The sequence below is a fragment of the Aquarana catesbeiana genome, linkage group LG13, assembly GCF_042186555.1.
Source record: "Aquarana catesbeiana isolate 2022-GZ linkage group LG13, ASM4218655v1, whole genome shotgun sequence".
NCBI classification, from domain to species: domain Eukaryota; kingdom Metazoa; phylum Chordata; class Amphibia; order Anura; family Ranidae; genus Aquarana; species Aquarana catesbeiana.
Genome location: NC_133336.1, coordinates 11,315,228 through 11,341,454, shown reverse-complemented (window position 1 = coordinate 11,341,454; position 26,227 = coordinate 11,315,228). Strand labels below are relative to the sequence as shown.

General features: G+C 47.1%; 1 protein-coding gene and 1 long non-coding RNA gene across 5 annotated transcripts in view; one reads left to right on the top strand and one right to left on the bottom strand.

The window, feature by feature from the left end:
• Window positions 1-1,553: 1,553 nt before the first annotated feature.
• LOC141117203 (uncharacterized) lies at window positions 1,554-24,066 on the top strand. Its single transcript, XR_012237117.1, has 2 exons — window positions 1,554-2,315; window positions 23,744-24,066. It is a non-coding gene; the product is annotated as an uncharacterized lncRNA (long non-coding RNA).
• Window positions 4,519-26,227, bottom strand: part of LOC141117201 (serine protease inhibitor A6-like) — a 52,122-nt gene continuing 30,413 nt past the window's right edge. For 3 of the 4 annotated variants that reach the window (XM_073609910.1, XM_073609908.1, XM_073609909.1), the window contains exons 5-6: window positions 24,236-24,397; window positions 4,519-4,763 (exon numbers count right to left, since the gene is read on the bottom strand). In XM_073609910.1, the coding sequence (XP_073466011.1) occupies window positions 4,587-4,763; window positions 24,236-24,397 (339 nt within the window). In that variant the 3' untranslated portion in view covers window positions 4,519-4,586. The remainder of the gene's footprint in view (window positions 4,764-24,235; window positions 24,398-26,227) is intronic. The other variant, XM_073609911.1, reaches the window with a different exon arrangement.

Here is a 26,227-nt window from a genome sequence, read left to right as displayed (position 1 = left end):
TTAGGACATTAAACCCCCCCAAATGATCCCTTTTTGAAAAGTAGACACCCCAAGGTATTTGCTGAGAGGCATGTTGTGGGGAAAAATAAAATCTTCCATAAACTCAAGTTTTCGGAAAATGCTAAAAAATAATATTTTTCCTTTATTTTCTTACAAAGTCGTCAACCTAATGAGATATTTCTCACACACCTCATGGGTATACATTGGCATTACACCCCAAAACTCATTCTGCTACTTCCCCTGAGTATGGGAATACCACGTGTGAGACTTTTTTGGGGCCTAGCTATGTACGGGCTCCCAAAATCCAAGGAACACTGTGACAGACCTAGCCGGGACAGAGGCTTTTGGCGGGGACTGAATGCCAGCCTCTTGCTGACTGATTATGGGCCCTGGCATTTGGGGGAACGGTGCTCATTGTGAGCTGTATGACTGGGGACCCTGGAAGTAATATTACTTTGGATTCAAGTCCATGTCCCCCCCAAAACACAAAATTCTGGGAACCCCGAATGTGCCATATTATAGATAGTGACTGCTTCACAATGTTGTGTGTATATATTGTGTGTTGTCTCGTTGTGTTGTGTACTATTTGCTGTGCTGGTTTGTGGTGGGCCTGTATTCCAATGTTCTATTGTGTCTGTCTGCCTTGGATATCACAGGACGTGTATCTCTATGGAGGGAGGGGGGATTCCCCCAGCAGCCCCCCTGCTGATAAGACTGTGTACTGATGAGAAGTTTGAACACACCTGACCTGTGTGTCTATTGTCATTGGACAGTTTAACCCACCCGGTTTTCCAAGGGTGGGGGAGGGGAAAGAGTCTCTGGGTTATTTTATCTGTTGTGTCCATGTGTGAAAATAAAGAAGTTGATTCCTGTTTGACCCTCAAGACAGAGCATCTTGTCTCATATTTGGGGGGAGAGTTATTCGTATGGGTTCCTTGTTCGTCTGATAGGAGTGTTCGGTAGCTGCCTTTTGCGTTCGGAAATGGAATGTCTTAAACGGCTTTAACCCCTTTTATACTCGGGGTGTCGTTACAAGCACCTTCGGGCTTTCAAGGGGCGTTACTTTTCCATTTGATTTCCTGACTACCTATCACAGTTTTGGAGGCCCTTAAATTCCAGGATAGTACGAACACCCCCCAAATGACCCCTTTTTGGAAAGTAGACACTCCAAGAGGCATGGCCAGTGTTTTGCAGATCTCATTTTGTTACAAGGTTTTGAAATATGAAAAGAAGATAAAATTACGTTTTGATTTTCTTTCTTCATTTTCCAATTGGCTCCCACTGCTGTCAATTACAGCCAGCCAATGAGGATCAAGCAGGGGGGCAGGTCTGAGGCAGGCTCTGTTTGTCTTATAGACAGACAGAGGCGGCTTGGGAGAAAGCACACACAAGTGCCCCCGAAGCAAGCTGCTTTCTCTGGGGGCACTCAGCAGGGTGAGAGGTCAGGAGCACCAGCTGGGGACCCGAGAAGAGGAGGATCGGGGTTGTTCTGTACAAAACCAATACACAGAGCAGGTAAGTATAACATGTTTCTTATAAAAAATGAAATATAAAATGATCCTTTGATATCACTTTACCTGAGTGCCTAACAAGTGTAATGTGTGTAATATTTTGCTCACAGATCTAGCTGTTTTTTTTTTTTTCTCCCTGCTTTTCAGGGAGAAAAAACAGCCAGATCACTATTCTGTGTACAAAGTTCTGTGTGTTTGCAAACACAGAAAACTCTGTGCTGTGATTGGCCACAGCTGATCAGCAGGTATTTAGCCAAAACCTATTGGCTGAAACCTGCTAACAAACGTGTGCTGTGTCCAATCACAGCACGGGTCAGCAGGGGGCGAGTATAACCCAGAAGTAGGTGGTGACATATGGGTACGTTGCCTAGTCTGCAGCTGCCGCCCAGTGGCAGTAAATCTACTGTGAGGGGCAACAAGCAGTTAAGCCCACTGACACCAACTGACACCGACACTAAATTTACATTTAGAAATGTTTTTTTTTTATCCCACCTTAAATACTCGGCCCTGACCTTTGACCCCAACGTTTTGGCTTTGACTATGACCTTTGATCCCCACACTGACCCTGTCACTGACCTCCATCACACCCTGATGTAGATTTTTTTATCACACACTGTTCTTTATTCAAATTTTTCTCCTCCAGCAAAGAGAAAAAGTATAAAATGTTCCATTTTCTCCATTCAAGAGGAGAAAAAAGAAAACCCAGAGAGGATTGTATAGAGACTGATCACTGCGATTCAGCTGCAGCCCTGATCCGGGTAAAACCACCTGATGTCCAAGATCTTTATATATCTACACTTAGCGGTGAGTACAGGAAATACCAGAAAATATATTATCTTTTTTGTGTTCTAAATTTCATGATTGTATTTCACTGCAGCCCTTTGCTAGTCTTTATCTAGCCCTTGGAGCAACATTCCTCCCACTGATACCAATGATGGGGCACTATTCCTCCCACTGATACCAATGATGGGGCACTATTCCTCCCACTGATACCAATGATGGGGCACTATTCCTCCCACTGACACCAATGATGGGACACTATTCCTCCCACTGACACCAATGATGGGGCACTATTCCTCCCACTGACACCAATGATGGGGCACTATTCCTCTCACTGATACCCAGTGGCGGCCCGTGCATTGTGGGTGCACAGGCGCCGCCCCCCCATCCCTGCTGCCGCCTCCCTATCTATGTGCCCGGCCCCTTTCAGGATGCCGGATGCATGGACTCCTATAGTGGGGGCAGGAGGGGGTGTATTTTTTTTTTGAAGCACCTGATTAGAACCAGAGGCTCTAATAGTCTTCAAAAACGGGTGGGCTCGGGGCGTCCCGTGATCCATATGTAGGGGGGTGGTGCTGTTAGCGGGGTGTCCGGGGGAGTATTGTCATGCAGTCAGTGTGTCAGTGTCTGTGGTGATGATCTATATACCATATATGTAATGCTGAGCTGTATACTCCTAACACTATGGATGGAAGCAAGTGGATACAAGGGATGGAGTGGGTGGATTCTATAAGGGGCGGGGCTTATGGGAAGTGGGAGGGGTCAAAAAGGAAGGGTGGGATCTGGTGCCTCCCCATCCTAAAACTTTACCAGCTGCCACTGCTGATACCAATGAGGGGACACTATTCCTCCATCTGATACCAATCATGGGGCACTATTCCTCCATCTAATACCAATGATGGGGCACTATTCCTCTCACTGATACCAATGATGGGGCACTATTCCTTCCACTAATACCAATGATGGAGTACTTTTTCTCTCACTGATACCAATGATGGGGCACTATTCCTCTCACTGATACCAATGATGGGGCACTATTCCTCTCACTGACTCCAATGATGGTGCACTATTCCTCTCACTGACTCCAATGATGGGGCACTATTCCTCCCACTGATACCAATGATGGGGCACTATTCCTCCCACTGATACCAATGATGGGGCACTATTCCTCTCACTGATACCAATGATGGGGCATTATTCCTCTCACTGACTCCAATGATGGGGCACTATTCGTCTCACTGACTCCAATGATGGGGCACTATTCCTCCCACTGATACCAATGATGGGGCACTATTCCTCCCACTGAGACCAATGATGGGGCACTATTCCTCCCACTGAGACCAATGATGGGCACTATTCCTCCCACTGAGACCAATGATGGGGCACTATTCCTCCCACTGAGACCAATGATGGGACATTATTCCTACCACTGATACCAATGATGGGACACTATTTCTCCCACTGATACCAATGATGGGGCACTATTCCTCCCACTGACAACAATGATGGGGCACTATTCCTCTCACTGACACCAATGATGGGGCACTATTCCTACCACTGACACCAATGATGGGGCACTATTCCTCTCACTGATACCAATGATGGGGCACTATTCCTACCACTGACACCAATGATGGGGCACTATTCCTCTCACTGACACCAATGATGGGGCACTATTCCTACCACTGACACCAATGATGGGGCACTATTCCTCTCACTGATACCAATGATGGGGCACTATTCCTACCACTGACACCAATGATGGGGCACTATTCCTCTCACTGATACCAATGATGGGGCACTATTCCTCTCACTGATAGCAATGATGGGGCACTATTCCTCTCACTGATACCAATGATGGGGCACTATTCCTCCCTCTGACACCAATGATGGGGCACTTTTCCTCCCACTGATACCAATGATGGGGCACTATTCCTACCACTGACACCAATGATGGGGCACTATTCCTCCCACTGACACCAATGATGGGGCACTTTTCCTCCCACTGATCCCAATGATGGGGCACTATTCCTCCATATACTGACCACAGGCTCTATGTAACTGAGGCAATGTTTATTCTCACTGATGCCAGGTCCGGGGTATTTTCTACCCTCACTGGGCACAGTCCGGCCCTCCTAAAGTCTGAAGGACAGTAAACTGGCCCTATGAAAAGTTTGGAGACCCCTCTGGTCTAAATATCTGACAAACCATCCGGAGAATGTACGGCTTTTATTCATCAAGTTTTATTTAATCCTCCGGAATGTTACATTGTGGCAGAGATGGGAACATTGAGGATTATTTCTCTGTAGGGTTGGTGATCTTCCCCATGAAAAGAATGCTTCCTTGCAGAATGACGAAAATAGGTGGCTCATTAATTATTATCTCTGTGGGAGGTCTAGCTGTCTCCACGGCGGTGGCTGCGGCGGCCTCTGTCCCTCCTTCATCCACACGTATGACGGCCTGGTGTACGGCCTGAAATATAATAACAGACATGAGAAGATCAGCAAATAATCAGCAAACACAACCTGCTCATCTCTGACTCTATAAGATGATTGGTGTCGGGGGATGGGATTTATAATCAGTACAAGAAAAGACCAAGAAACATTCTATATATACAATTATCTTTGTGGGTTTTTTCTAATTATTTTCTCCAGTTCCTTTGCTGACTGTTGGCTAGACCCGAGTTTACCAACCAGAGAGCCCCGGAACCCTGAAGTGCCATCTCGGTTCTTCTGGGGTGCCATGACACCCGGTTTGCCCCGGATCAATGCCGTGACTTGCCATGGCATGGACAGGTCAGCCGCCAGCACCATACAACAATAGTGCCAGGAGGCATGGCCCCATTTGTTGGTATGATGATGGCAGCGGGCTCACCTGTACCATGGCAATGCATGGCTCTGATCCAAGGCAGATTGTCCGCAGCATTTAAAGTGTTTGTTACCCCAACACTTCATATTCCTGATATGTGTCTGCTGTACCATGTACTTGTATGAGAAAGTCTCCTGTTCTCTTTGTATTGCTTCCTTTGTGTGAAATCCCTGGTGTTCCCGCCAGTCCCTCTGCTTTACTATTAAATACTGACCACACTAAGCAGGAGAGCACACCATGGGCAGTACTGGGAACTCAGCTTGCTCTCCTCCAATGATCAGACTTGTCCTGACACCCCCCACTTTACAGCCATTCACTAGGAAGCTCAGTGTGCTGCTGCTTCTCCTCCCCAGCTCTTATGCAGCTGAGAACAGAGGGAATGTGATCACTATACACAAATGTTTTTCCTTTCATTTCTATTTTAAACTGAATGGGTTGTTTTACATGATTCTGTTATCCTGACTGGGCGTCATATGACCTCCAGCAGGAGAAGCTGCGATCTTGTGCCCCCGGGGGTGCACAGCATGGTGATTGGTGGTGTGGGGTGTCAGTCTGACACAATGCATCTCTGATCTAGGTAAAGAGTCTATGATGGAGGCTCTTTACCATGTGATCTTCTGTGTCCAATCACAGCTGATCATGGTCTAAAGAGGAAAAGCCATGTATCGGCTATTCCTCCACTCTAGGGATAAGCCGAACACCCCCCGGTTCGGTTCGCACCAGAACCTGCGAACGGACCGAAAGTTCGCACGAACGTTAGAACCCCATTGACGTCTATGGGACTCGAACGTTCGAAATCAAAAGTGCTCATTTTAAAGGCTAATTTGCATGGTATTGTCCTAAAAAGGGTTTGGGGACCCGGGTCCTACCCCAGGGGACATGTATCAATGCAAAAAAAACTTTTAAAAACGGACGTTTTTTCGGGAGCAGTGATTTTAATGATGCTTAAAGTAAAAAAAAAAAAAAGTGAAATATTCCTTTAAATATCGTACCTGGGGGGTGTCTATAGTATGCCTGTAAAGTGACGCGTGTTTCCCGTGTTTAGAACAGTCCCTGCACCAAATGTAATTTTTAAAGGAAAAAATCTCATTTAAAACTGCTTGCGGGTTTAATGTCATGTCGGGTCCTGGCAATATGGATGAAAATCAGTGAGACAAACGGCATGGGTACCCCCCAGTCCATTACCAGGCCCTTTGGGTCTTGTATGGATATTAAGGGGAACCCCGCACCCAAATTAAAATAAGGAAAGGTTACATAGTTACATAGTTACATAGTAGGTGAGGTTGAAAAAAGACAGTGTCAGTATTGCATTGTATATCCCTGTATGTTGTGGTCATTCAGGTGATTATCTAATAGTTTCTTGAAGCTATCAATGCTCCCCGCTGAGACCACCGCCTGTGGAAGGGAATTCCACATCCTTGCCGCTCTTACAGTAAAGAACCCTCTACGTAGTTTAAGATTAAACCTCTTTTCTTCTAATTTTAATGAGTGGCCACGAGTCTTGGTAAACTCTCTTCTGCGAAAAAGTTTTATCCCTATTGAGGGGTCACCAGTCCGGTATTTGTAAATTGAAATCATATCCCCTCTCAAGCGTCTCTTCTCCAGAGAGAATAAGTTCAGTGCTCACAACCTTTCCTCATAACTAAGATCCTCCAGACCCTTTATTAGCTTTGTTGCCCTTCTTTGTACTCGCTCCATTTCCAGTACATCCTTCCTGAGGACTGGTGCCCAGAACTGGACCGCATACTCTAGGTGCGGCCGGACCAGAGTCTTGTAGAGCGGGAGAATTATCGTTTTATCTCTGGAGTTGATCCCCCTTTTAATGCATGCCAATATTCTGTTTGCTTTGTTAGCAGCAGCTTGGCATTGCCTGCCATTGCTGAGCCTATCAGGTGTGGGGCCACCAGGCCCTATATACTCTGAACAGCAGTATACAGGCTGTAGGTTTGTTGTTAAGTAGAATCTCTTTGTAATTTTGAACGGGTACATTTTTAACGTGTTTAGCTCCAGCCAAAAAATCTTTTTTAAGCTTTTTGGAAAACATAGGGAAGGGTTATCACCCCTGTGACATTTGTTTTGCTGTCTTTCCCCCTCTTCAGAAGATTTCACCTCACTTTTTGTCCCAATGGATTGGAAAGCATCAGTGGAAAGGAGAAATGTTTTTCCCATATTAACTCTTACAGGAGAGAATTTCCCTTCCTAGGGGTAGATTTCACTTCCTGTTGTCTCCTTCCGTTTGCAAGTAGGAGTCGTTTGTAAGTTAGTTGTCTGAAAGTAGGGTCCTGCCCTATATACTCAGCAGAAATTTGGGCCTTAGGTGTTGCTGTGGCCACAACACTGTAAGCCCTCACAGGGCTCTGCTGTGAAATATTAAATCAAGAATTGTAATTACATGCCCCTGTTGAACAGGAGCTGAAAAATTAGGCCTTAGGCACTGGTGCTGGTGCCACAACACTGCAACCCCTCACAGACACTCTAGTTGGAATGCAGGAACGAGCCCTGCTGCAAAGTATTACATCAAAAATCGTAATTACACGCCCCTGTTAAACAGGGGCTGAAAAATTGTGCCTTAGGCACTGGTGGTGGCACCCAGAACCAAAAATGTTCTTACAAGCTATCAGCGTGATGATTGAGGAGGAAGAGGATAATTACTCAGGGATAGTCACTCAGCATCAGCATAGGCAGTCTTTGAAGGGATCTGAGATTTCAAAAAAAATTATTCGGTTACATCAGCATCAGGTGCTTGGTAGCTGGTGGTGATCCAAGACTCATTCATTTTTATGAAGGTCAGTCGATCGACCGAGTCAGTGGACAGACGCACCCTGTGATCGGTTACCACGCCTCCAGCAGCACTGAATGTGCGTTCCGAAAGAACGCTGGATGCAGGACAGGCCAGTAGCTCAATTGCATACTGTGCAAGCTCTGGCCAGTGATCCATCCTCAAGACCCAGTAACCCAGAGGATTTTCGGTGGGAAAGGTGTCCAAGTCTGATCTTGCCCCTAGGTATTCCTGCACCATGTAAAACCGACGCTGGCGATGGTTGCTGGAACCGATCATACCTTGGGGCTGCGGACCAAAAAATTGTCTGAACGCATCGGTCAGACGGCCACCTTCTCCACCGCTCCTTCTTTGACTGACCGAAGCCTCAGCAACACGTTGTCCAGAAACAGGAGTTTGTAACCTCCCAGTCTCTGGGAACGCGTTGCACAGACCTTTCTGCAAGGCCTCCCGAAGATGTTTCATCCTCTGCTCCCTCTGCGATGGCAAGATAAGGTCCGCAACCTTACCCTTGTAACGTGGATCAAGGAGGGTTGCCAGCCAGTATTGGTCCTTCTCCTTGATACTACGAATACGAGGATCCTTACACAGGCTTTGCAGGATCAGGGAGGCCATGCAGCGTAGGTTTGCTGAGGCATTCGGTCCGGAGTCCTCTGGGTCACTAAGGACGACATGGTCCGCAGCCACCTCCTCCCAGCCACGTACAAGTCCATGTTTTTCTTGGGACTGATCCCTTAAAGACTGCTGCTGATGCTGAGTGCCAGGCTCCACCTCCATACTGACACAATCTTCCTCCTCCTCCTCCTCCTCTTCATCCTCGTCCTCTTCCTGTGTGATCGGCGGGCACGCAGGAACACTGTCTGGATAAAGGGGGCCTTGAGAGCTAAGGAAGTCCTCCTCTTCCTGCCTCTGTTCTGTCTCAAGTGCCCTGTCCATTATTCCACGCAGCGTGTGCTCCAACAGGTGGACAAGGGGGACAGTGTCACTGATGCATGCACTGTCACTGCTCACCATCCTCGTGGCCTCCTCAAATGGTGACAGGACAGTGCATGCATCCCTGATCATGGCCCACTGGCGTGGGGAAAAAAAAACAAGCTCCCCTGACCCTGTCCTGGTGCCATAGTCGCACAGGTACTCATTGATGGCCCTCTGCTGCGTGTGCAGCCGCTGCAGCATGGCCAACGTTGAGTTCCACCTGGTGGGCATGTCACAGATTAGGCGGTTCTTGGGCAGGTTAAACTCCTTTTGGAGGTCCGTCAGCCGAGCACTGGCATTATATGACCGGCGGAAATGCACACAGACTTTCCTGGCCTGCCTCAGGACATCCTGTAAGCCCGGGTACCTGCCCAAGAACCGCTGCACCACCAAGTTAAGGACGTGAGCCAAACAGGGCACATGGGTCATTTGTCCCTGTCGGAGGGCAGAGAGGAGGTTGGTGCCATTGTCGCAAACCACCATTCCTGCCTTAAGTTGGCGTGGCGTCAACCACCTCTGAACCTGCCCCTGCAGAGCTGACAGAACCTCTGCCCCAGTGTGGCTCCTGTCCCCCAAGCACACCAGCTCAAGCACCGCATGGCATCTTTTGGCCTGCGTACTTGCGTAGCCCCTTGAACGACTACGGAGCACCGCTGGTTCCGAGGAAGAGGCCATGGAGGAAGAAGAAGAGGAGGGGGTGGAGGAGAGAGGTGTGTCACAATCATTAGCATTTTGGAGGTGTGGTGGCGGAACATCCTCCAACACTACTGCACCTTGTCCTGCATCCTTCCCAGCTGCCAGCAGAGTCACCCAATGCGCCGTGAAACTTAGGTAACGTCCCTGTCCATGCCTGCTGGACCATGAGTCAGCGGTAATATGCACCTTACCGCTGACCGCCCTGTCCAGCGAGGCATGGACATTGCCTTCCACATGCTGGTAGAGAGCCGGAATCACCTTCCGTGAGAAAAAGTGGCGTTTGGGTACCTGCCACTGAGGAACCGCACATTCCACAAACTCACGGAAGGGGGCAGAGTCTACCAACTGAAAAGGCAGCAGTTGAAGTGCTAGCAATTTTGCCAAGCTAGCATTCAACCGCTGGGCATGTGGATGGCTGGGAGCAAACTTCTTTCGGCGGTGCAGCAGCTGGGGCAGGGAAATTTGCCTGGTACAACCTGACGTCGGTGTACCAAAATCAGATTGCCCACAAGTACGTGGCTGTGACACACCTAATTCTACACCTTCATTCCTCTCAGTGCAGGTCTCAGAGAGGACTGAAGGTCTAGTGGGGTTGGAAATCTCAGCTGATGAGGAGCAAGCAGAGGTCCTCTTTGTTCTTTGGTGTGGGTCTTTTAGATACGCTTGCCAACGAACTGCATGGCAGGTCAACATATGTCTGGTCAAGCATGTGGTACCCAAGCGGGAGATGTTTTGGCCACGCGAGATACGCTTGAGACATATGTTGCAAATAGCAGCGGTGCGATCTGATGCACTCGTCTCAAAAAAGGCCCACACCAAAGAACTTTTTGAATAACGCGCAGAGACTGCAGCGCCCTGCACATGTGGAGCTTTGGGGTGTGATGCAGTCAATGTGCTGCCCTTAGGCTGGCCCCTGGAGGGCATCCTGCCTCATTGGTGATGTGCCGCCTCCTCCTCCTCCTCCTCCTCCTCTCTCCTATCAGGCACCCACGTTGAGTCAGTGACCTCATCATCCCCTCCCTCCTCATCACTGGAGCAAACCTGGCAGTATGCTGCAGCAGGGGGAGCATGACTGCCAGATTGCTGTCCTTCTTGGGCACCCCCTCTGTCCGTGCTCGTGTTACTGCCTTCATCGAGCTCAGTATCATCATCAGAGCCTTCCAAACGCTGGGCATCCTCCTGGAGCATGTACCCAACACTGTGGTCAAACAGTTCGAGGGACTCCTCAGGAGGACATGGTGGAAGGAGTCACTGATGACATTGAGCCAAGGGAAGAGGCCGCTGCTTTGCCAGACAAAGTACCCTGGGCATGGGTGAGAGAGGATGAGGAGGATGAGGACGGCTTGGTCATCCACTTGACCAAGTCTTCCGCATGTTGCGGCTCAACATGGCCAGCTGCCGAAAAAAAGGCCAAGCGTGTCCCATGGCCACGTGCTGATGAGGATGCACCGTCTCCACGACCAGCACTAGACACAGAGCCTGCTTGCCCTCTCTTATTGGCTTGTGACTGTCTGCCTCTCCTTCTTGGCCTTCCAGACATACTAATGGCCTGTAGCTGCACTAAGCTGGGATATATATATATATATATATATATATATATATATATATATATGTATGTATGTACTGATACTGCAGCTAGCAAAATCAGCTGCCTGCCTGTAGTATGAGAACACCACCAACCTTCTACAGGTAGCTTTAGCTGAACACTGTGAGGTGGACGCACCCCACTAACTTGTAGGTTTAGCTGAACACTGTGAGCAGGATGCACTGCACTAACTGTAAATAGTCTAGCTGCCTGACTGTGGTACTAATAGGATCAAAAGAACACCAGCAATTTTCTTCAGGTAGCTGTATTTACTGTAACAAGACAAGCCTGCCTGTCAGTAAGAAGATAACAGAAACGGATCTAGCTGAACACTGTGAGGTGGACGCACCCCACTAGCTTGTAGGTTTAGCTGAACACTGTGAGGTGGACGCACCCCACTAACTTGTAGGTTTAGCAGAACACTGTGGGCAGGACGCACTGCACTAACTGTAAATAGTCTAGCTGCCTGACTGTGGTACTAATAGGATCAAAAGAACACCAGTTATTTTCTTTAAAATACTGTAACAAGACAAGCCTGCCTGTCAGTAGGAATATAACAGGAACGGATCTAGCTGAACACTGTGAGCAGGACGCACTGCACTAAATGTAAATAGTCTAGAAGATAACAGGAACGGATCTAGCTAAACTGAATACAGTGTATATATATATATATATATATATATATATATATATATATATATATATATATATATATATGCAACACCTGGGATGCATATATATACACAATACACTTTAAGTGCAGCTAACTGACTGACTGTCCTGCCTAATCTAGCTAACTCAAATGAAATGACACTGTCTCTCTCTCTCTCTAAGCACACCGGAACACACTGCACAGGGCCGCCGTGCAGGCGGCCTTATATAGTGTGGGGCGTGTACTAAATCCCCTGAGCCATAATTGGCCAAAGCCTCCTTGGCTTTGGCCAATTATGGCTCTCTGTTAAGGCGGCGCTGTGATTGGCCAAGCATGCGGGTCATAGTGCATGCTTGGCCAATCATCAGCAAGCAATGCACTGCGATGCCGCAGTGAATTATGGGCCGTGACGCGCCACACGAATTTGGCGCGAACGGCCCATATCGTTCGCAATTCGGCGAACGATCGAACAGCCGATGTTCGAGTCGAACATGGGTTAGACTCGAACACGAAGCTCATCCCTACTCCACTCGCACTGATAGGCACAAGTAGAGGAGAGCCAATCGGCTGCTCTCCTGACAGGGGGGGTGCTGATTGATTATCAGTGCAGCCCCCCCAAGGATGCCCACCCAGGATCACAAGGGATGCCCACCCATGACCACCAGCTAAGCCCACTAGATCCCACAAGGGATGTCAATCAATGCCCATTAGGGGTGGCACTCTGTGCCCATTGGTGATGCCTGCCAGTGCCTCCTAATGAGTGCTGCCTATCAGTGCCATCTATCAATGCTGCCCATCAGTGCCCATCAGTGCCCATCCATGCCGCCTATAAGTGCCCTCCAGTGCCACCTATCAGTGCCCATCAGTGCTGCCTATCAGTGCCTATCATAGTTACATAGTGACATAGTAGGTGAGGTTGAAAAAAGACACAAGTCCATCAAGTCCAACCTATGTGTGTGATTATGTGTCAGTATTACATTGTATATCCCTGTATGTTGTGGTCATTCAGGTGATTATCTAATAGTTTCTTGAACCTATCAATGCTCCCCGCTGAGACCACCGCCTGTGGAAGGGAATTCCACATCCTTACTGCTCTTACAGTAAAGAACCCTCTACGTAGTTTAAAGTTAACCACTTGAGCCCCGGACCATTATGCTGCCTAAGGACCAGAGGCCTTTTTCCAATTTGGCACTGCGTCGCTTTAACTGCTAATTGCGCGGTCCTGCAATGCTGTACCCAAACGAAATTTGCGTCCTTTTCTTCCCACAAATAGAGCTTTCTTTTGATGGTATTTGATCACCTCTGCAGTTTTTATTTTTTGCGCTATAAACGGAAAAAGACCGAAAATTTTGAAAAAAAATGATATTTTCTACTTTTTGTTATAAAAAAAATCCAATAAACTCAATTTTAGTCATACATTTAGGCCAAAATGTATTCGGCCACATGTCTTTGGTAAAAAAAATGTCAATAAGCATATATTTATTGGTTTGCGCAAAAGTTATAGCGTCTACAAACTAGGGTACATTTTCTGTAATTTACACAGCTTTTAGTTTATGACTGCCTATGTCATTTCTTGAGGTGCTAAAATGGCAGGGCAGTACAAAACCCCCCCAAATGACCCCATTTTGGAAAGTAGACACCCCAAGGAAATTGCTGAGAGGCATGTTGAACCCATTGAATATTTATTTTTTTTGTCCCAAGTGATTGAATAATGACAAAAAAAAAAAAAATATTTACAAAAAGTTGTCACTAAATGATATATTGCTCACACAGGCCATGGGCCTATGTGGAATTGCACCCCAAAATACATTCAGCTGCTTCTCCTGAGTATGGGGATACCACATGTGTGGGACTTTTTAGGAGCCTAGCCGCGTACGGGGCCCCGAAAACCAAGCACCGCCTTCAGGATTTCTAAGGGTGTAAATTTTTGATTTCACTCTTTACCGCCTATCACAGTTTCGGAGGCCATGGAATGCCCAGGTGGCACAAAACCCCCCCAAATGACCCCATTTTGGAAAGTAGACACCCCAAGCTATTTGCTGAGAGGCATGGTGAGTATTTTGCAGCTCTCATTTGTTTTTGAAAATGAAGAAAGACAAGAAAAAACTTTTTTTTTTTTCTTTTTTCAATTTTCAAAACTTTGTGACAAAAAGTGAGGTCTGCAAAATACTCACTATACCTCTCAGCAAATAGCTTGGGGTGTCTACTTTCCAAAATGGGGTCATTTGGGGGGGTTTTGTGCCACCTGGGCATTCCATGGCCTCCGAAACTGTGATAGGCAGTGAAGAGTGAAATCAAAAATTCACGCCCTTAGAAAGCCTGAAGGCGGTGCTTGGTTTTCGGGGTCCCGTACGCGGCTAGGCTCCCAAAAAGTCTCACACATGTGGTATCCCCGTACTCAGGAGAAGCAGCAGAATGTATTTTGGGGTGTAATTTCACATATTCCCATGGCATGTTTGAGCAATATATCATTTAGTGACAACTTTGTGCAAAAAAAAAAAAAAAAATTGTCTCTTTCCCGCAACTTGTGTCGCAATATAAAATATTCCATGGACTCGACATGCCTCTCAGCAAATAGCTTGGGGTGTCTACTTTCCAAAATGGGGTCATTTGGGGGGGGTTTGAACTGTCCTGGCATTTTATGCACAACATTTAGAAGCTTATGTCACACATCACCCACTCTTCTAACCACTTGAAGACAAAGCCCCTTCTGACACTTTTTGTTTACATGAAAAAGTTACTTTTAACCCCCAAACATTATATATTTTTTTAAAGCAAATGCCCTACAGATTAAAATGGTGGGTGTTTCATTTTTTTTTTTTCACACAGTATTTGCGCAGCGATTTTTCAAACGCATTTTATGGGGAAAAAACACACTTTTTAAATTTTAATGCACTAAAACACACTATATTGCCCAAATGTTTGATGAAATAAAAAAGATGATCTTAGGCCGAGTACATGGATACCAAACATGACATGCTTTAAAATTGCGCACAAACGTGCAGTGGCAACAAAATAAATACATTTTTAAAAGCCTTTAAAAGCCTTTACAGGTTACCACTTTAGATTTACAGAGGAGGTCTACTGCAAAAATTACTGCCCTCGATCTGACCTTCGCGGCGATACCTCACATGCATGGTGCAATTGCTGTTTACGTTTGACGACAGACCGCCGATTGCGTTCGCCTTAGCGCGAGAGCAGGGGGCGACAGGGGTGCTTTTTTTTTTTTCTTTTTTTTTTCTTTATTATTTTTTTGCTTTTTTATCTTATTTTTAAACTGTTCCTTTCATTTTTTTTTTTTTTTAATCATTTTTATTGTTATCTCGGGGAATGTAAATATCCCCTATGATAGCAATAGGTAGTGACAGGTAATCTTTTTTGAAAAAATTGGGGTCTATTAGACCCTAGATCTCTCCTCTGCCCTCAAAGCATCTGATGACACCAAAATCGGTGTGATAAAATGCTTCCCCAATTTCCCAATGGCGCTATTTACATCTGGCGAAATCTAAGTCATAAAATGCTCGTAGCTTCCGGTTTCTTAGGCCATAGAGATGTTTGGAGCCACTCTGGTCTCTGATCAGCTCTATGGTCAGCTGGCTGAATCACCGGCTGCATTCTCAGGTTCCCCGTTGAGACAGGAGAGCCAGAGAAAAACACGGAAGACGGTGGGGGGGGCATTCCCTCCCACGGCTTGTAAAAGCAGTCTAGAGGCTAATTAGCCGCTAGGATTGCTTTTACATGAAAGCCGACCGCTGGCTGAAAATAATGATACCAAGATGATACCTAAACCTGCAGGCATCATTCTGGTATAACCACTCAAAGTCGTGGATGGCGTACCTGAAGACAATAAAATGGTTAACAATAAAGCACAGTAAACAGTAAAGTATAAATAATTACATACCTGAAAAGCAAACATGATAAAACATAATAACAATAAAACATTGCAGAATAGAATACAGTAAAAAAGAGCAGAACAAGAGAGAGAGAATAGAGAGAGAGAGAACAATAAAACGACAACTATTTTTTTTTATTTTTTATATATTTTTTTTTTTTTTACACTTTTTTTGTAACTAACTTTTATAACGGTAACCGGTTCCAGGTTCGGGTCTCTCAAAATGCGATGGCATCTTGGGAGACCCTGTGAAAGTGTGCCTAGTCTGTGCAATGCTGTACCCTACGCTAACACTCAACTAGTGAATGGTAGCGTTCAAAACATTCACCAATGCAAAGACCAGGATTGACAGGAGGGACAATAATAGCGGGTGTCACGCCTATATCCGCGCTTGCTGCAGACACAACATCTTTTTTGGGGGGGTTCGCTGGGTAGGGGTACTCGGGAGGACATAAAGAAAATGCCTCTCATGCAGCCGACTGCATTTGGTTGGGGATGTGAATGGGGGAAGTACGGGCGCTGCAGAAGTGGTGGGTTCCCAATTAGGATTGGCGAATGCAGCAGGAAGGGCACTATGGGCACGACGGGCCTGTGTTTGTCTTCTTGGTGGCAGCAGGACACTACTTGTGCTTGCCACCTCACCAGCTTGAACTGCACTTATGGGACTCGCCACGTCACCAAGTGTTACTGCAGTGCTGGTTTGACTACGACCGGGGTGTACTAGGCCGCTGGCGCTTGCCAGTTCAATAAAAAGCTACCAAAAAAACTGTTAGCGATCGCAGGGATCAGGCCTGACTCTGCGAACGCTGCAGTTATGCATTTAGTGTTTTGTAAGTGACAGTGATCGATCGATACTGCACTTGGGTGGGCTGGGCCAGGCGGAGGGGCAAAATGCAGGCGCTAGCAGGTATCTGGGCTGATCCCGCTAACACTGCGTTTTTGGGAACCCTAAACTGCTGGGGACGCTAGTATAGATCTGATCGGATACCACTAAGGGAGGTGCGTGGGTGTTAGCGGTACTGGCGCTAATCTGACGCTGCTTGGGGCTGGTGCTTGCCAGTTCACCAAAATGCTACCAAAAAAATGTTAGCGATCGCAGGGATCAGGCCTGACTCTGCGAACGCTGCAGTTATGCGTTTAGTGTTTTGTAAGTGACAGTGATCGATCGATACTGCACTTGGGTGGGCTGGGTGGAGGGGCAAAACGCAGGTGCTAGCGGGTATCTGGGCTGATCCCGCTAACACTGCGTTTTTGGGAACCCTAAACTGCTGGGGACGCTAGTATAGATCTGATCGGATCGGATGTTGATCAGATACTATACCACTAAGGGAGGCGTATGCTGCGTGCGTGGGTGTTAGCGGTACTGGCGCTAATCTGACGCTGCCTGGGGTGACGCATATCACCGCCGGGCGATCAGGGGGCTAAACCTTTATTCGGTAATAAACGGTGGGTGCCCTGACACTAAAAAAAATAAACAAACTAACCAGCGTCACCCGTAACACTTATACGGTGATCAGTGGTGAAAGGGTTAACTAGGGGGTCATCAAGGGGTTAAAACATTTATTAGGTAGTATATGGGGGTCCCTGACGCTATAAAACGCTGACGGCGAACCTAAATATTTAGGTCCCTAACTAGCGTCACCAGCGACACTAATACAGCGATCAGAAAAATGATCGCTTAGCAACACTGGTGACAGGGGGTGATCAAGGGGTTAAAACTTTATTAGGGGGGTATCCTAGACCTAAAGGGGGGTAATACTCACTGTCCCAACACTGTAACTGTCACAAACTGACACCAATGCAGTAATCAGAAAAAAAAAAACAAAAAAAAACAAAAAAAACTGCTGGTGTCAGTTTGTGACAGGGGGGTGATTGGGGGGGGGATCGGGGGGCGATCGGGGGGGGATCGGGGTGTTTAGTATGCCTGGCATGTTCTACTGTGTGTGTAGTGTTGGTGCACTCACATACCTGTCTTCTCTCCTCGGGCCAGAACGGAAATTACCGAGCCGAGGAGAGATGACATCATTTCCTTTGCTGCTGTTTAGCATACAGCAGCAAAGGAATGATGTGATTGGCCGGCGGCGATCGCGAGGGGGGGGCCACGAACGGATGGCCTCCCCCTCATCTCCGATCGCCGTGGGACCAGAAACGACCGCCTCGGGCACCGGGGGGGTCCGATCGGACCCCCCCACCCGCGGAAGGCAAATCACGTATATATACGTGATTTTGCCTGTCCGTGCCACCTTGCCGATGTAAATCGGCGTGAGGCGGTCGTCAAGTGGTTAAACCTCTCTTCTTTCTAATTTTAATGAGTGGCCACGAGTCTTGTTAAACTCTCTTCTGCAAAAAAGTTTTCTCCCTATTGTGGGGTCACCAGTCCGGTATTTGTATATTGAAATCATATCCCCTCTCAAGCATCTCTTCTCCAGAGAGAATAAGTTCAGTGCTCACAACCTTTCCTCATAACTAAGATCCTCCAGACCCTTTATTAGCTTTGTTGCCCTTCTTTGTACTCGCTCCATTTCCAGTACATCCTTCCTGAGGACTGGTGCCCAGAACTGGACAGCATACTCCAGGTGCGGCCGGACCAGAGTCTTGTAGAGCGGGAGAATTATCGTTTTATCTCTGGAGTTGATCCCCTTTTTAATGCCAATATTCTGTTTGCTTTATTAGCAGCAGCTTGGCATTGCATGCCATTGCTGAGCCGATCATCTACTAGGACCCCCAGGTCCTTTTCCATCCTAGATCCCCCCAGAGGTTCTCCCCCCAGTCTATAGATTGCATTCATATTTTTGCCACCCAAATGCATTATTTTACATTTTTCTACATTGAACCTCATTTGTCATGTTGTCGCCCACCCCATTAATTTGTTCAGGTCTTTTTGCAAGATTTCCACATCCTGCGGAGAAGTTATTGCCCTGCTTAGCTTAGTATCGTCTGCAAATACAGAGATGGAACTGTTTATCCCATCCTCCAGGTCGTTTATGAACAAATTAAATAGGATTGGTCCCAGCACAGAACCCTGGGGGACCCCACTACCCACCCCTGACCATTCCGAGTACTCCCCATTTATCACCACCCTCTGAACACGCCCTTGTAGCCAGCTTTCAATCCATGTACTCACCCTATGGTCCATGCCAACGCACCTTATTTTGTACAGTAAACGTTTATGGGGAACTGTGTCAAATGCTTTTGCAAAATCCAGATACACCACGTCTACGGGCCTTCCTTTATCTAGATGGCAACTCACCTCCTCATAGAAGGTTAATAGACCTACGCGCACTCGCAATACACAAGTATACAGTACACAATACACAAGTATACAGTACACAATACACAAGTATACAGCACACAATACACAAGTATACAGCACACAATACACAAGTATACAGCACACAATACACAAGTATACAGCACACAATACACAAGTATACAGCACACAATACACAAGTATACAGTACACAAGTATACAGCACACAATACACAAGTATACAGTACACAATACACAAGTATACAGTACACAATACACAAGTATACAGCACACAATACACAAGTATACAGCACACAATACACAAGTATACAGCACACAATACACAAGTATACAGTACACAATACACAAGTATAAAGTACACAATACACAAGTATACAGTACACAATACACAAGTACTAACGATCCACACACACTACTCAGACAACACTCAGGTACTCACACTACACAAGTACTATGACCTCTATACTTAGACCAGTTCCACTTGGACAGAGTTCCAGCAGACTTAAAAATGATCAGGCTCACAATGAGTTCTACACGAGGTTATATAGGCCTCAAGCACCTGTGATATTGTTGTTCTCATAACTCTTTACGACTCTTTATCTGCTTAACTCTTCTTCATTTACCTTTTTCCTTTCTTTTTAGTTTTAGAGTAGAAAAGAGTTAAAACCTTACAAAATATATCCCTTGATGTTGGTGGTCATCCAATCAAAGCTCACATTTAAAATCTCATTTAAAATTAAAGTCTCAGCTTGGCACTATAAATTCACATGTAAAAGTTACACTTTGGGTTATATGTATAATCCCTTTCATGACTAAGCCTATTTTTGAAATTTGGTGTTTACAAGTTAAAATCCGTATTTTTTGCTAGAAAATTACTTAGAGTTCCCAAACATTATACATATTTTTTTAGCAGAGAATCTAGAGAATAAAATGGCGATTGTTGCAATATTTTTTATCACACGGTATTTGTGCAGCGGTGTTTTAAACGCAAATTTTTGGAAAAGGGACACTTTCATGAATTTTAAAAAATCCAAACAGTAAAGTTACCCTAATTTTTTTGTATAATGTGAAAGATGATGTTACGCCGAATAAATAGATACCAAACATGTCACCCTTTATAATTGCACGCACTCGTGGAATGGCGACAAACTACGGTACCTATGAATTTCCATAGGCGACGCTTTAAAATTTTTTTACAGTTACCAGGTTTGAGTTATAGAGGAGGTCTAGGGCTAGAATTATTGCTCTCGCTCTGACGATCGCGGCGATACCTCACATGTGTGGTTTGAACACCGTTTACATATGCGGGCTTGACTTCCGTATGCGTATTCTTCGCTGCGCGAGCTCACGGGGACGGGGGCACTTAAAAAAATTTTTTTTTTTTTTTTATTTATTTTTTTACTTTATAAATTGTGTTTAAAAAATTTTTTTTTTATTTATTTTATTTATTTTTTTACTTTATAAATTGTGTTTTTAAAAATTTTTTTTTTTTTTACTTTTATTGCTGTCACAAGGAATGTAAACAGTAATAGGTGGTGACAGGTACTCTTTATGGAGGGATGGGGGGTCTAAAAGACCCCCCATCCCTCCTTTACAATTCAAAGTATTCAGATCGCCAAAAACGGCGATTCTGAATACTGTGTACTTTTTTAAATTCGGCGCCATCGGCAGCCGTGTAAACGGGAAGTGACGTCATGATGTCGCTTCCGCGTTTACAACAAGAAGGCTGGAACAAAGCCGCTCACAGCTTCGTTCCAGCCTGCCCCCAGCCGCCGAAGGTACCCGATTGGACACCAGGCCTCCCGATCGCACGGGAGGCCCGGTAACAGCGGCGGGAGGGGGGGATGTCCCCTCCCGCTCCTCCGGTATAACAACCGAGCGGCTTTTAGCCGCATCGGTTGTTATACACAGGTAGCCGATCGCCCGCTGTAAACAACGGTACCGGGATGATGCCTGCAGCTGCGGGCATCATCCCGGTATAACCCCGGAAACCCGAGTACGCATATCTGCGTACGGTCGGCGGGAAGGGGTTAAAATAAATGTCCATTGAAACTGCATGTAAATTTCTTTGTGTGAATGGAGCAAAGTCATCGGTTCTCTGGCTATACCCTCTGCAGTTTGAATGTGCGATTGTGGAAAATACCACATTATGACCACTAGATGGTGATGCGGAGCATACTTATTTCCGCTGATACTCCACCATCCAGTGGTCATAATGATGTAGTTCTGAACTTTTTGGATTGCTTGCTATTTTATTATTTCAGCAGTTTTCTATGAGAGAACTAACATTGTCTTATTAGAAGATAATAGACGTGCACTGCCGAAAAATTTGTTCATTTTCGTTTCATTCGTTTTCTTTTTCATTTTTCGGGTCATTTGTTATGATGGCAATTCGTAAATCAAAAATCCGCAAATAAGAAAAAAAATACGAAAATTTGAAAGACTAACTAATAATAACTTAACTACAGTACCTGACCGCGAGATTGTGTTTCCAGCGCGATACCATCGCGCTGGTTCTCGGCGACAGGGTACTGTGAATGTCGCGCTGGCTCGCTCATCGGGAAAGGAAAACTTTGTTTTCCTTCCGCGATGAGTGACAGGCAGCGCTGACAGCTGTCTGGTATGAATCCTGAGGCGGGAACACCGCGCCAAATTTTAAATGAAAAAACCGGCGTGGGTTCCCCCCTCGGAGGCATACCAGGCCCTTAGGTCTGGCATGGATTGTAAGGGGAACCCCCTATGCCGAAAAATCGGCGTGGGGGTCCCCCCCAAATCCATACCAGACCCTTATCCGAGCACGCAGCCCGGCCGGCCAGGAAAGGGGGTGGGGACGAGCGAGCGGCCCCCCCCCTCCTGAGCCGTACCAGGCCGCATGCCCTCAACATGGGGGGGTGGGTGCCTTGGGGGAGGGGGGCGCCCTGCGGCCCCCCCACCCCAAAGCACCTTGTCCCCATGTTGATGAGGACAAGGGCCTCTTCCCGACAACCCTGGCCGTTGGTTGTCGGGGTCTGCGGGCGGGGGGCTTATCGGAATCCGGGAGCCCCCCTTAATAAGGGGGCCCCCAGATCCCGGCCCCCCACCCTGTGTGAATGAGTTTGGGGTACATGGTACCCCTACCCATTCACCTAGGGAAAAGTGTCAATGTAAAAAAAAACACACTACACAGGTTTTAAGAATAATTTATTAGTCAGCTCCGGGGGTCTTCTTCCGACTTCGGGGGGTCCCCTTCCGACTTCTCCCGGTGTTCGGCCTCTTCTCCCGGGCCCCACCGCTATCTTCTTCCAGCTCTATTGCCAGCGAGGGGCCCGGTCTGCTGCCGCTGTCTTGTCGCCGCTGTCTTGTCGCCGCTGTCTCGCCGCCGCTGTCTCGCCGCCGCTGTCTTGCCGCTTCTTCTCTTCTTTTCTTCTTCCCCGATGTTGACACGACGCTCTCTCCGACTCGAATGCTGTGTGCGAGCTGCGGAGCCATTTATATAGGCGGTAACCCCGCCCCCTTATGACGTCATGGTCCCAGCATGCGCAGGGACTCTGGCGTCATAAGGGGGCGTGACCCCAGAGTCCCTGCGCATGCTGGGACCCTGACGTCGTAAGGGGGCGGGGTTACCGCCTATATAAATGGCTCCGCAGCTCGCACACAGCATTCGAGTCGGAGAGAGCGTCGTGTCAACATCGGGGAAGAAGAAAAGAAGAGAAGAAGCGGCAAGACAGCGGCGGCGAGACAGCGGCGGCGAGACAGCGGCGACAAGACAGCGGCGACAAGACAGCGGCAGCAGACCGGGCCCCTCGCTGGCAATAGAGCTGGAAGAAGATAGCGGTGGGGCCCGGGAGAAGAGGCCGAACACCGGGAGAAGTCGGAAGGGGACCCCCCGAAGTCGGAAGAAGACCCCCGGAGCTGACTAATAAATTATTCTTAAAACCTGTGTAGTGTGTTTTTTTTTACATTGACACTTTTCCCTAGGTGAATGGGTAGGGGTACCATGTACCCCAAACTCATTCACACAGGGTGGGGGGCCGGGATCTGGGGGCCCCCTTATTAAGGGGGGCTCCCGGATTCCGATAAGCCCCCCGCCCGCAGACCCCGACAACCAACGGCCAGGGTTGTCGGGAAGAGGCCCTTGTCCTCATCAACATGGGGACAAGGTGCTTTGGGGTGGGGGGGCCGCAGGGCGCCCCCCTCCCCCAAGGCACCCACCCCCCCATGTTGAGGGCATGCGGCCTGGTACGGCTCAGGAGGGGGGGGCCGCTCGCTCGTCCCCACCCCCTTTCCTGGCCGGCCGGGCTGCGTGCTCGGATAAGGGTCTGGTATGGATTTGGGGGGGACCCCCACGCCGATTTTTCGGCATAGGGGGTTCCCCTTACAATCTATGCCAGACCTAAGGGCCTGGTATGCCCCCGAGGGGGGAACCCACGCCGGTTTTTTCATTTAAAATTTGGCGCGGTGTTCCCGCCTCAGGATTCATACCAGACAGCTGTCAGCACTGCCTGTCACTCATCGCGGAAGGAAAACAAAGTTTTCCTTTCGCGATGAGTGAGCCATCTCGGCGCTGGCTCCTGCGACGGGGCTCGTAGGTGTCAAATCTCGCCGAGAAGTGCGGCGAGATTGACACAATATCGCGGTCACCTACTGTATTACTAACTATTAAATTATAGGTATGTCAGGGCTGGCTCAGCCCTTCCTTCTCTGAGCTGGCCGCTCAGCTGTCGGCTAATTGCCAGCTCTCATCTCTCTCCACAGTTAACCAGCTGTTGTGGATCTGCTCGTCAGTCCCGCCTACTTAAAGGTCTCCAGCTCACTTCATTCCTGCCTCCGCCTTGGTCACATCACAAGAAACCATCTCCTGTGTTCCTGTTTAAAGACTGGCTTTGCTGACATCCCTTCTGGCTCCTTATCCTGCTTGCTGTTCCTCTACTTCTGGCCTGGCTGATTACCCGATCTGGTTACTGAACTCTGGCTTGAATGACTACCCGATCCGGTTACTGGACTCTGGCTATGCTTTGACTAGGCTTACTCTATTTACCTTTTTATTTTTATTAATAAACAAGTGTGATTTTACTGTACTTCTTTCTCGGTCTGATTCATGGTTTCTGACAGTAGGTGAAGGCCATGAATTCAGAAGATACAGTCAATCCACTTGTTGGTAATATTTTTTCCAGATTGGATGAGCAAGATCACCGCATGAATCAGTTTGCCATGGCATTACAAACACTCCTGAGTTGCACGGCTCACCTGGATTCCCCCACTTTGGATGCTCCGGTACAACCTGTGTTGTAGGCCGTCCCTGCTGCTGCGCCGGTCTCTGTGCAGGTACCCGCCTTGAGTATTAGAATGTCCGGTTCCGCTCTGCTTCCCCAGCGATTTGGGGGCGATCCAGTTCAATGCAGTGGGTTTCTGTGTTGCGTTTGTTAAAAATATGATTTTTTTATATTAATCAGACATAAGATATATGGGACAATATTACAATATTACAATAGTGAGTTGATTATTGTCAGTTTTTTGGCTTGAGTAGATTTCTCAAACAAATGCTGTTTTATACAATGGGGGTAGATATCATTGTTGTATTCAATTGACAGTTCAATTAACAGGCTATTGTCTCTATAGCTAAAGTAAAGACATTACTTGTTTGAAATTCTTTCAGCTTTCAAACTGAAAGAATGACTGTTAAATGACTGTCTTGGTTTGAGTAGACAATGGGTACGTAGATACCATTTTTGTATTCAATTGACAGTTTTCAACAGTCCATTATTTTTACAGCTACAGTAAACAGGTATGTTTTCTGTTGTTTGGTAACTATGGTAAACAGCCTGACACATAAAAGGGGTGAGTAGAGAGACACACACACACACACAATCATTCTGTAACATCAGAAGCCACTCATAATAGAAGAAACTTGCCTGATGCTCCAGGAGAATCGTTGCCAATGGAGATCACGAACATACAGTAACAGAAGATAAGTAACCTTTAAGTGTATTTGTACTATTATAGACCATAGGCTGTTCAGTTTGCTAGGCATTTTGTTTGTTATAGATATCTGTCAGTCTAGTATTGTATTCCTCATATTGTAATAGTTTTTGTGTTAGTTCTCATGGGGTTCAGAGCAGCGGACTGCATTCCTGGCTGCTAAAGAGGCTATTTTGCAGCATCAGGGATTAGGACCCGTGAGACAAGGAGTACCATTTCATCTAGATGTAGTGGAGCAGAATGGTACCATATCTTGGAATCTATGGCAGCCAAATGAAAAGAAAGGACTGAGAGCAATACTCATTGGATTTTGGTCCAAACAACTGACAGGGGCACAGAAGAGATACACACCCCTAGAGAAGTACCTGTTTGGGGCCTATACAGCGCTTCAACATGTAGAGACCATTACAGGGAAGGACACAGTCACCATCCATACTGCATTGCCAATAGCAGGATGGGTGAGAGATAATGGACTGACCACTAGGGCAGCTGTAGCCCAGAACCAGACACTGATGAAATGGAAGTGGTACCTTTAAGAAAGAGGGGGTGTTGCAGCTTGAGATGTTAGAGACATTTCAAAACAGTTGACAGGGCTTGTTACTTTTACCAGCACCCGGCCAGAAGAAAAAATTCCTGTGCTGCAGTCATCCCCCATTCAAGAGGCTCCACCCTTTGAGTCTCTGTCAGAAGACATGAAGGAGTCAGTGTGGTTCACTGATGGTTCAGCCATAGTTGCCTCAACTGGGCATAAATGGACAGCAGCAGCCTACAACCCAAATACGGACACAGTCCTGCAGGAGACCAGAATTGGAGGGTCCAGTCAGTCTGCAGAGTTGAAAGCTGTAGTGATGACTCAGGGGGATCCTTCTTTCCATGTCACTATCTACACTGACAGCTGGGTGGATTTTAAAGGACTGACAACTTGGATGCCCACGTGGAAGTCCAATAATGGATGATTCATGGAAAGGTGGTGTGGGGAGGCAAGGAAGTATGGGACTACATCTGGAAGGAAGCTCACTCCCGCACCATAAAAGTGGGGCATTTTGATGCACATGTGCCCCTAGTCTCAGACTTTGAGAACTATAACAGAGTTGCAGATGAAATCGCCAAAGTGAAGGCAGTTGTGCCAATTGATCCTGTCTTGATGAACTTGGCAAACTGGGCCCACAAGCAATCTGGACATTTTGGGCAGAAAGCAACATATGAATGGGCACAGCAGAGAGGATTGCCTTTATCCATGGACATAATAAAGACTGTAAT